Source organism: Hylobates moloch, unplaced genomic scaffold (assembly GCF_009828535.3).
Source record: "Hylobates moloch isolate HMO894 unplaced genomic scaffold, HMol_V3 SCAFFOLD_2, whole genome shotgun sequence".
In the NCBI taxonomy this organism is placed as follows: Eukaryota; Metazoa; Chordata; class Mammalia; order Primates; family Hylobatidae; genus Hylobates; species Hylobates moloch.
This window is the reverse complement of record NW_026652277.1, coordinates 56,843,997-56,856,388: the sequence shown is the minus strand read 5'-3', so window position 1 is coordinate 56,856,388 and position 12,392 is coordinate 56,843,997. Positions and strand designations below refer to the sequence as shown.

At 36.9% G+C, this 12,392-nt stretch overlaps 1 protein-coding gene across 1 annotated transcript in view; it reads left to right on the top strand.

Moving 5' to 3' along the window:
* The window catches only part of USO1 (USO1 vesicle transport factor), a 95,683-nt gene that overhangs the window by 57,311 nt on the left and 25,980 nt on the right, over positions 1-12,392 (top strand). The window contains exons 9-10 of the mRNA XM_032149949.2: positions 6,276-6,454; positions 10,655-10,795. Coding sequence (XP_032005840.1) covers positions 6,276-6,454; positions 10,655-10,795 — 320 coding nt within the window. The remainder of the gene's footprint in view (positions 1-6,275; positions 6,455-10,654; positions 10,796-12,392) is intronic.

Sequence of the window (12,392 nt, the reverse complement as noted above, 5' to 3'; positions counted from 1 at the left end):
TCTTTAAAGAAACGGAGCATTTCAAGATATAATTGAGGTTATAGCGTGTTTTATTAACCAATATCTGAGAGTTGGCAATGGCATCATGAAAGCGTTTGAAAGGAGATTAAATGGGAGAGGGGAAATGCAAACTATTGTAAAGTGACAAACTGGGAAAGCAGAGATGACCAGAGAGGTGTACATTTTTGGATGCAATTGAAGAAAATAGGGTTTTAAGGAAAGGTAGAATTTGCTAAGTTTTCCTAGTTGCTAAGACAAGTTTCAGTGGCTCTTTGTAAGTGATAGTGGCCATTAAGGCTCTAGGGTTCACTAAGATGCATGCTGGAAAGAAGGCCTGCCAGTTGTAGTGAGGGCTTTTGACATGCTTTTTCCTTCAGAGCCTTCAGATGGTCCTAATGGCAGACCGTATTTAATAGATATTTATGGTCCCACCTAAGAGGCAGATAGAGTGGTTCCTCCTCATAAGATGAGGATCCACATGGTTCCTCAATAGGAGGTGAGGAAGCCTCTAATCTGGAGAGATTAGGTCTGGTTAAATCAAGAATTCTTGGAAAGCATTTAAAATGTGCACCTTAAGCATTTTAAAGTTAAATGTAATAAAATAAAGGTGTATATTTATGTACTAATCTTTGGAATAGGGCCAGAACTACTACTTTGAATATGGGTATGCTGATTAAAGTTTTTCATCATCTTCCTTGCATACATCACGCCTATAATATATCATGTAGGATTTGCATTTTGGTTTCTTTAAAATAGATTGCAGGATATTTCTGGGTTTTTAAAATTACTTTTCTATCTTTTAGAATTGTATTATCCATATTTAACAGCTGTATTTTTAGTGACCTCCTTTCATTGAGTTTTGCCAAAGACTTAAATTTAATTTTCAGAAAAATAACTGTTTTCACGCATATTTTGGTAGTTTTATATAGTATTTAATTAATAACCAGTGCAAATAGCATGGTAGGTTTGTGAATGAAACATTTGATTCTTAGATACAATACCAAAAGTGTATATAGAAAAAAATTGATAAATGAGACTTCATTAAAGTTGAAAACTTGTGCCCTGCAAAAGATTCTGTCGAGAGAATGAAAAGACACTTCACAGACGAGAAGAAAATATTTGCAAAACACACGTTTGAAAAGGGACTTGTATCTAAAATATATTTAGAACTCTTAAAACTGAAAAATAAGAAAACTATAAGCCAATTTAAAGATAGGCAAACGATCTGAACAGACATCTCACCAAAAAGATTTACAGATGGCAAATGACCATATGAAAAGATGCTCAACATTATATGTCACTAGGGAACTGCAAATTAAAGCAATGAGATATCACTACATGCCTTTTAGATTGAGGAAAACTAAAGAAAACATTGACAACACCAAATGATGGCGAAGATGTGGAACAACAAAAACACATTTGTTGCTGATGGGAATGCAAAATGGTACAACTACTTTAGAAAACAGTTTGGTGGTTTCTCACAAAGCTAAACATAGTTTTATGACTCAACAGTCACGCTCTTTGGTATTTACCCAAATTAGTTTAAGACATATTCACACAAACACCTGCACATGACTATTAAAACACCTTTGTTCATAATTGCCAAGACTTGGAAGCAACCAAGATGTCCTTTAGTAGTTGAATGGATAGATAAACTGTACTACATCTATACATTGGGATGTTATTTAGCAATGAAAAGAGTTATCAAACCATGAAAGGACGTAAAGGAACCATAAAGGCATATTGCTAAGTGAAATAAACCAGTCTGAAAAAGCTACATAATATATTATTCCAACTATAGTTAACCCTTGAATAATTTAAGGTTTAGGGACACCAGTGCCCCAGACAGTTGAAAATCTACTTTTTAACTTTTGGCTCCCCCAAAACTTAACTGCTAATAGACTATGTTTACCAGAAGCCTTACCAATAACATAAGCAGTGGATTAATACATTTTGTATGTTGTGTCTATTTTATACTCGATTCTTACAGTAAAATAAGGTAGAAAAAAGAAAACATTAAAATCAGAGGGAAGAGAAAATATATTTACTGTTCATTAAGTAAAGTGGATTATCATAAAGGTCTTCATCCTTGTCATCTTCATGTTGAGTAGGCTGAGGAGCAAAAGGAAGGATTGGTCTTGCTGTTTCAGGGATGGCAGAGAGGAAGAAAACATATAAGTGGACCCATGCAGTTCAAACCCAACTGTTGTTCAAGGGTCGGCTGTATATGACATTCTGGAAAAGGCAAGACTATGTGGACCATAAATATTTAGATCAGCGGTTGCCAGGGATTTGGGGATAGAGGAAGGAAGAGATGAATAGGTGAAGCTCAGGGTATTTTTTAGGGTCACGAAACTATTCTGTATGATACTGTAATGGTGGAGACAAGAGATTATACTTCTGTTAAAATCCATAGAACTTTATAGCACAGAGTGAACCTTAATGTAAACTGTGGACTTTAATAATAGTATATTAATATTCATTTATGAATTGTATTGTAAGAAATGTACCACATTAATGCAATATATTAATGATGGGGGAACTGGAAAGTACAGGCATACATTATTTCATTGCATTTCCCAGGGAATATGTTTTTTTACCAACTGAAGGCTTGTGTCAACCCTGCATTGAATAAGTCTGTTGACTCCATTTATCCAACAGCACGCCCTCACTTCATGTCTCTGTCACAATTACTATTTCAAACATTTCATTATTATATCTGTTATGGTGATGTGATCAGCGATTTTTGATGTTACTATTGTAGTTGTTTTGAGGTACCACAAACAGTGCCCATTTAAGAGGGCAAGCTTAAGCAAAAATGTTACATGCATTCTGACAGCTCCACAGACTGGCCCATCCTCTCTCTCCCACTCTCTCTTCCCCTCTTCCCCTCCCTCCCTCCCTCAGGCCTCCCTATTCCCTGAGACATAACAATATTGAAATCAGGCAAATTAATAACCCTACAGTGGCCTCTAAGTGTTCAAGTGAAAGAAGAGTTGTGTATCTCTCACTTTTAATCAAAAGCTAGAAATTTAAGCTTTCTCTGCTGAAGATACAGAGGAAGGCATGTTAAAAGCTAGGCCCAATAGCCAAGTTGTGAATGCAAAGGAAACGTTCTTAAGAAAATTAAAAGTTCTACTCCAGTGAACACATGAATAATTAGAAAGCAAAACAGCCTTATTGCTGATGTAGAGAAAGTTTTAGTAGTCCGGATTGAAAATGAAACCAGCCACAACACTTCATTAAGCCAAGCGTAATCCAGAGTGACGCCCTGACTCTTCAATTCTGTGAATTCTGAGAGAGATGAACAAGCTGCACAAGGAAAGTTGGAAGAATGGATATTGTGCATGAAACTAGCAGATGTTGCTGCGTGAGATTTAAGGAAAGAAGCTGTCTCCCTAACAGAAGTACAAGGTGAAGCACCAAGTGCTGATGTAGAAACTGCAGCAAGTTTATCCAGAAGATTTAGTTAAGATAATTGATGAATTATGCTAAATGTTCAGCGTAGACAAAACAGCCTTCTATTGGAAGAAGATGCCATCTAGAACTTTTGTATCTAGAGAGAAGTCACCTCCTGGTTTCAGAGCTTCAAAGGACAAGCTGACTCTCTTGTTAAGGGCTAATGCACTGTTGACTTTAAGTTGAAGCCAGTGCTCACCATTCTGAAAATCCTAGGACCCTTAAGAAATATACTAAATCTACTCTGTCTGTGCTCTATAAATGGACAACAAAGCCTGGAAGACAGCACATCTATGTAAGGGCATGATTTACTGAACACACATCTCTTACACTTCTGTGTAAGAGCATGGTTTTCTAAGCCCAGTGCTTTAGAAAAAACGATTTTCAAAATATTACTTCTCATTGACAATGCACCTGATTACGCAAGAGCTCTGATGGAGATGTACAAAGAGAGTAATACTGTTTTCTTTTTTTTTTGAGATGGAGTCTCACACTGTCACTTGGGCTGGTGTGCAGTGGTGTGATCTCGGCTCACTGCCACCTCTGCCTCCTAGGTTCAAGCGATTCTCCTGCCTCAGCCTCCTGAGTAGCTAACATTACAGGCACCCACTACTGTGCCCGGCTAATTTTTTGTATTTTTTTTTTTTAGTAGAGATGGGGTTTCACTATGTTGGCCAAGCTGATCTCGAACTCCTGACCTCTTGATTCGCCCGCATGGCCTCCCAAAGTGCTGGATTACAGACGTGAGCCACTGTGCCCGGCCAATAATATTGTTTTCATGCTGTTAACACAACATGCATTTTGCAGCCCATGGATCAAGTCTCACTCTGTCCCCCAGGCTGAAGTGCAGTGGTACAATCTCGGCTCATTGCAGCCTCTGCCTCCCAGGTTCAAGCAATTCTCGTACCTCAGCCTCGTGAGTAGCTGGGATTACAGGCATGCACCACCACGCCCAGCTAATTTTTGTAATTTAGTAGAGACAGGGTTTCACCATGTTGGCCAGGCTGGCCTTGAACTCCTGACCTCAAGTGATCCATCCACCTCAGCCTCCCAAAGTGCTGAGATTACAGGCGTGAGCCACCGCACCCAGCAATTTTGACTTTCAAGTCTTAATATTTAAGAAACACATTTCATAAGGCTATAGCTACCATAGATAGTGATTTCTGTGACGCATCTGGGCAGAGTAAATTGAAAACCTTCTGGAAAGGATTTACCATTCTAGATACCATTAAGAACATTTGTAATTCATGGGAAGTCAAAATACCAAGATTTATAGGAGTTTGGAAGTTGATTCCAACAACCCTCATGGATGATTTGGAGGGGTTCAAGACTTTAGTGGAGGAACCAACTGAAGATGTGGTATAAATAACAAGAGAATTAGAAGTGGAGCCTGAAAATGTGATTGAATTTTTGCAATCTCATGATCAAACTTTAACAGATGAGGGGTTATTACTTATGGATGAGCAAAGAAAGTGGTGAAGATGCTGTGAACATTGGTGAAATGACAACAAAGGATTTAGAATATTACATCAACTTAGTTGATAAAGCAGTGTTAGGGTTTGAGAGAATTGACTCCAGTTTTGAAAGAATTTCTACTGGGAGTAAAATGACTCACTGAAGACTCAGGCGGTCATTAGCATTTTTTAGCAATGAAATATTTTTAAATTAAGGTATGTACATTCTTTGGACATAATGCTATTGCACACTTAATAAATTACATTATGGTGTAAACATAACTTTTGTATACATTAAGAAACCAAAAAATCTGTGGGACTCACTTTATTGTGATACTTGCTTTATTGCAGAAGTCTGGAACCAGTAAGTAGATATCTGTGTAGAGAAACTCTATTTGTACTTACTTTTTCTATAAGCCTAAAACTGCTCTAAAAAATGATGTCTTTTTTAAAAAAAAAATTGATTTTTGTCAACATACAGCTCAACTATTAGGAGTTAAAATGTTGATGTATCAGATGAGATTACTCATTGTTACGTACAGCATCCAGCATCAGTCAATATGTTTATCAGAAGAAACGGAGGCTATTGGTTAATCTATTAGTACTTGGTAAAGTAGAGATCAATTGGAGAGTTTTCACTGTGATAATAGTGAAAGCTGTAGTGTGAATGAAACTGCCCTGGAGAGTATATGCTGTAAACAAAGAAGAAAAAGGATAAAACCATGGAGGACAGAAATAATGAAAGATCGAGCACCTGCAGAGCTGTAAGGAAAATCAAGAGAGAGTAACGTTTTAGAAATCAAGGGAAGTTTCAAGGAAGAGACAAACAATGTTAAGAGCTTCTTAGAGATCAAATAAGATATGGTTGATTCATTCAACAAATGTTTAATAGTTAAGTACTGTGTATATACATGATATCATGTCTCTGTCTCTGCTAAAGATACAGAGGTAAGTAGGCTGTTCACAAGCGTTTGTGAATTATAATCTAGTGGAGAAGACAAACACTATCTAATAATAAAAGGAGAAGGCTACTGCGAGAGCATGTAGCTGGTGACGCTAACCTAGTCCTGTAGTCTTGGTAATCATTCCTGAAGAAATGATGTTTAAGCCGGGATTTGAAGATAAACGATGAGTTACTAAGGCGATTGGGTACTTGACGTAGAAGTCAAGAGATCTTTGGGGTACCTGAGAAAGAGCATGCAGGTTATGGCCTGTGGCCATCAGGTGTCAGAACAGACTATCTATCTGCCTGGCCATATTGAAGAGATGCTGAGCATGGAGATTTATCTTTTTGAAAATGTTTGGGAGTTTTGCGTCAGGTTTTATGAACCTTAACACTTGTGTTTTACATTATTTCCCCAGGTATAGTAGTTGAAGATTGTTTGATTTTGCTCCAAAACTTGTTAAAAAACAACAACTCCAATCAAAATTTTTTTAAAGAAGGCTCATATATTCAACGTATGAAACCTTGGTTTGAAGTTGGAGAGGAAAATTCTGGCTGGTCTGCACAGAAAGTGACCAATCTACATCTAATGCTACAGGTATACTATCCTTAGACATAAATGTGGTAAGAATTTTGACAGTGATCTTTTCAAAGAGAAGAAAATTGCTTGTATTTGACAAATCCAGAATATTTGATGGCTTTCAGGTTGGCTTAAAAAAAACCGTAATATGGAAATTTGCAGTTATCCTCTAGCTAGAGATCCTACCTACCCATTATTTAGCTTTGACAGTTATTAACATCTGGCAATTTTGTTTCATCATTTATTCCTCTCTTTGCTGTATGATTTTAAAGCAAATTCAGACATACAGTTTCCTGATGGGTTTTACATTAAGGAATAATAGGTTAGATTGTTGATTTGAATTTTTAAAAACCTACTTTCTTCACTTAGGGCTCTAATAGGATAAATTTTAATATTCAAACTATTAAGTTCAAATAAATTCATTCAGTAAGCATTTACTGAGAGCCAGGCACTAGATGCTAGGAAATAAATGATCATGTCCTGCCCCCAAAGATGATTAGTCTGAGTTTTAAGTCGAATACATGTTACATTGACAGACCACCTGTGATTTATTGATGCTTTATGGTGAAAGCTTAGTGGTAATAATAAAAGTGAGGACAGTAGGATCCCAAATTATTTCCTCATCAGAGAAAATTTTTAAGTTCTTTGAAGTAGTTTACTTACTTACTCCTTTATTGAATCCTCCTTCTCCAAACTCTTAAGTTTATACTAGTCTCCTCACTTATGAACTCATAATTCTTGTGGGCATTTGAATGTCTCTGAATTATACCTGTGTCTCTCGGAAGTTGTGGACCTAACTAGATGGTTAGCTCCGCTAGTAATTAGAGGCTGAATGTTGTCCCATGCCGTGGGAGTTGCCTGCATAGGATTGATAATTAGGGTAATCTGTGTCCCAGTTTGCCAGTACAGTATTCGTTTTGTAATTACTAATAGCTTCCTCTTTCACTTCAAAAGTGTCCCGGTTTGGATTATAAATTATGCAGTTACCCTAGTTAGAATATGCCTAAAAACTGTTAAAAAAGTATTTTCCAGGAGAACTTAGTCACAGAGTCTATTTGTACTCCCAACTCATCATTTCTGTTTTCACATGTTGGTATTATACATTTAAGAAGTTAATAGTTTTTTAATGTTTTAGAAACAGTGTCACCAAGTGGTAACCTTGATACCTTTGTTCAACACTGCTTTATTTTGTTTTGTTTAAGAGACAGGTTCTTACTTAGTTGCCTAGGCTGAGTGCAGTGGTGTCTTCACAGATCATTGCAGCCTCAACCTCCCTGGCTCAAGAAATCCCCCCACCTCAGCTTCCTGAGTAGCTGGGACTACAGGCGCAAGCCACCACACCTGACTGGATTTTTTATTTTTAGTAGACATAAGGTCTCGCTATATTGCCAGGCTGGTCAGGAATTCCTGAGCGCAAGCAATTCTCCTGCCTCAGCTTCCCAAAGTGCTGCTGTTATAGGTGTGGGCCACATGCCCGGCCTACACTGCTTTCTTAAATAAGGAAATTCCTCTAGAAAAGTAATTTCCAAAATGTGATTAGAGAGGGTGAGAGAATAATGATATACAAAAGTATGTATTTTGTATCAAACAGTGAAAATTTAGATTGTTTGAGGAAGCTACACATGTTTTATGGTTTAGGGTACTATGTAAAGAATTATTCTGAAGGAAGTGTCACTGTTTAAAAAGTAAAGTAGGTCAGGTGTGGTGACTCACACCTGTGATCCCAGCACTTGGGGAGCCCAAGGCAGGTGGGGATCACTTGAGCTTAGGAGTTTGAGACCAACCTGGGCAATATGGTCTTTATCAGCCCGGTGTGGTGGTGTCCACCTATTGTCCCAACTGCTCAGGAGGCTGAGGGGGAGGATCACTTAAGCTCGGAGGTTGAGGCTGCATTGAACCATAATCACGCCACGCACTCCAGCCTGGGCAGCAGAGTGACAGTCTATCTCAGGAAAAAAAAAAAAATTACCAAAAAATTATTAGAGTACAGCATGTAAACAGAAAAATACAATATTCTCTTATATAACAAGTTGATTCTTTAAGAATTCTTTACTTTTAAAAAGTGAATAAACTGGCTTTCTGTAGCTTAGTAAAGCTTTTTTCTCTTAGACTTGTTGTGAAGACCATAAACTCCAAAGCAGAGGAACTGAGTTTAATTCATTTTAATATGTTCTCCACCTGCAATACTGAATAGTAGATTCACTCATGACTTTACAGGCCAGGAGTTATCTTCTGCTATTCTGTTAGAACCTGTTGGAATACTTTGTGTATAACTTTATTTAGAGTTGCTTGTATTTTAAGTTCTCTATTATACACTAAATAAAAATGCATCATTGTTTTCCTGTTTGGACATAACACATTCTGTATTGGAACTATTCATCATCACAGTTACCATGATTGCATTCTGAGCCACTAAAAACAGAAATTGATCTGCTTGCAGAGTTTTAATTCAAATTTTGCAGACTAAATTTAGGGAAAACATCTTTTGAAAAGTTTTTTAGTTATAAAATATTTTATTTTTTTAATAAAATTATAGCTTTATGACTAGTCTACTTTTTATCCCTGCGGGAGTCTCTTCTATGGCATTTTATTGGGAAGATACTGCCAATGGCTCCCAGAAAGTTCATAACCTTATGAGATAATCATTTTCATTCTAGGGTAGTTTTAATTATTAGAAACTTTATATATTAAGTCATAAACTGTCTTGATATGACTTCTGTAAATTTACTTTTGCTTTCTGGAATGACACACGTTCATTCCTTGTGAATATTTTATATATTTACATGTTGCTATTAGATCTCTTTTATCCTCATAAATATTCCCTTTTTCTTTATTTACATCATCAGTAAAGACACTCAACTGCTATTAGATGATAGTAGAAAATTACTGTTGATTTTGTCCGATGTAATAATGGTATGATTATATTTCAAAAAATATCAAGTGGAGATGCATACAGAATTATTTGTGGTAGAATTGACATATTGCCTAGTATTTGTTTTAAATACTCAAAAAAAGAAGGAAAAGAAGTAGTAAGGATAGGAGGGAAATAAATTAAGGGAGGAAAAAACACCAGAAATCTCACTAGAAAAGTCCAAGGACAGGAACCAATGTAATCCTGACCTTCTCTTCAGTGACATCAATTTATTAATGTACCCTCTTTGAAATGTCTGTTAAGCCAGACTTGGAAACATCTAAATCTATTTTGTCATTACTCACTGAGTTAACTACTGGTTGAAGTTTTTCTCTAATTCTAGTGATTTCTGGTTACCTTTTTATTCACCAACAATAAAAAATACCACTTTTCAAACTTTTTTTTGTTTTAGTATTTAACTCCTCCCTCACAAAAAATCCCCTTTCTTAGTGGAGTCAATCCATAGATCACAATATGTGTCAGCTGTAGTAATACAAGTGTTTTGGTTTACTCGCTTAAATCATTGATTACTTCTGTGTATCTCCTATAAAATAATGGTTAATGTTTACACAGCACTTTGTTAACAAGGTATTATCATAAATACCCCCATTTGATCTTGATTTACAAGATTTTGCACATATATATACACATAACTGTAGTTTTAAAATGTGACACACATGTAAAATGAATTTGGAGACATAACTGTGTTAAGTAGTTATTTCAGATGACTTTTTTCATGTTTCTGAAATTTTATGTTTACAGTCCAAGTAATCATAGAATCATAGGGATTTAATTGGCATTAGCAATCAATGCAGCCCACCCCATGCCTAATACATGAATCTTTTACCATCTCTCCAGTTTTGGTTTTAGCCTGTCTTTAAATATTTCCAGTTTAGGGGAAATTTATCACACGTCAGGTCCTTCTGTTTTCAGACCTGCTCTCTTACTAGATAGTTCATTATTAACTTTGAAAAGAAATCTGCCACTCTGTAACTTATTCATTCATTTACTTATTAAATATGTACTGTTACAAGTACTGTGCTTCTTTGGGAAACAAAAATGACCAAGGCAGTTTCTCTCTGGGAGTTCACAGTCAGCTGAAGAAGACAACCTTAAGTTTAAGAGGCGTAATGTAATATTACTATCACAGAACTATTGCCATGGGAGCACGAAAGAAAGAGCACCCAAATGTAGCTAAGCAGCTAAGGGAGTACTTCATGCAGACTTTCTTGTTCACATAGATCAGATTTGCCACAAGCCTTTTCAAATCTTTATAAGACAAATTTTGTTTTCTCTTTCTTTCACAGCTTGTTCGTGTATTGGTATCTCCCACCAACCCTCCTGGTGCTACCAGTAGCTGCCAGAAGGCTATGTTCCAGTGTGGGTTATTGCAGCAGCTTTGTACTATCCTAATGGCTACTGGGGTTCCTGCTGATATCCTGACTGAGGTAAAGCAAATGAAGTCAAAGCCAACTCTGTGGGAGTTGAAATCCTGAATCCTAGGAAGAATTAGATATTTGCTGAAGGAAAAAGTACAATAGTTAACCATTTTTTAGGTTAAAATTTTTAATGATCTTACTAAAATATAATTCACATAATGATAAAAGTATTGATTCCAAAAGATATACTCATCCCTCGAGTTTTATCGTACATAAATAATAATGTTAAAGCTTTGCAGATCCATCTACAAAGATTTCTCATTGATTTTATTATATTCAACAGGAGTGCACAGTATGATTTCGTTTTTATTTTGAGAACAAAGTGACTTAGTCTTACTCAACCGGTAGATTCATTGAATAGTAAATTCTTTTCCGCTAATGTGTGGCATTCTCTGTTGCTTACCTATAAGAAAAAGAAGTTAGTTTGAAGAAAAAAAGTTCGTTTATATTTTTTAAATTTTTCTCAGATTAACACGTGCAATATCAAAAGTACAAATAATAATAAAAATTTTATAACAAAAATAACTGCCTTCAGCCTCAGTTGTCCTTAATGTAAGTCCCACTTCCTCATGTCGCCTCATAATTATTTTATGGAATTTATATTTAAATCAGTAGTTGGGGTTTATATTTTTACAGCTGTATTGATCCCATTCCTGCTAAGCCAAATAGAGCCCTATATCCTTTTTTAAATATACATTTTTCTCATCCATGAGTCATAATTGTGTTCTTCATTTTACTGTTACTCTATATATGCATAGGTATATATGCTTAATAATCATATACTTAACACTTTGTTTCCCACCGCAGGCCACCCGCAGACCCTCTATTCTCCTACTCCAATCTGTGCTCTAATTCTTCCCCATGTCTCTTGTCCTGGGACTTTCTTTTGCCATCTTCCTAAGATTTCCTTTACTTGTCTCCTGACTTGGCTTCCTTGGTTATCTGGATCCTGTATGTTTTTTTTTTTTTTTTTTGTACAGAGTCTCAATCTGTTGCCCAGGCTATAGTACAGTGGCATGATCTCAGCTCACTGCAACCCCCGCCTTCTGGGTTCGAGCAATTCTCCTACCTCAGCCTCCTGAGTAGCTGGGATTACAGGCACCCGCCACCACGCCCGGCTAATTTTTGTAATTTTAGTAGAGACAGGGTCTCACCATGTTGGCCAAGCTGGTCTCGAACTCCTGACCTCAAATGATCCAGCCATCTTGGCCTCCCGAAATGTTGGGATTATAGACATGAGCCAGTGCTCCTGGCCTGGATCACATATCTTTTTCCTCTATCCCTTGGTTCATTAACTTTATTTTTCTTAATTTTCTTTTGTTTTCTTTTCTCTTTTTTTTTTTTTGGAGATGGAGTTTCACTCTTGTTGCCCAGGCTGGAGTGCAATGGCACAATCTTGGCTCACTGCAACCTCCGCCTCCTGGGTTTGAGCAATTCTCCTGCCTCAGCCTCCCCAGTAGCTGGGATTACAGGCGACTGCCACCACGCCCAGCTAATTTTTTGTATTTTTAGTAGAGACGGGGTTCCACCACGTTGGCCAGGCTCTTGACCTCAAGTGATCCGCCCACCTCAGCCTCCCAATGTGCTGGGATTACAGGCGTGAGCC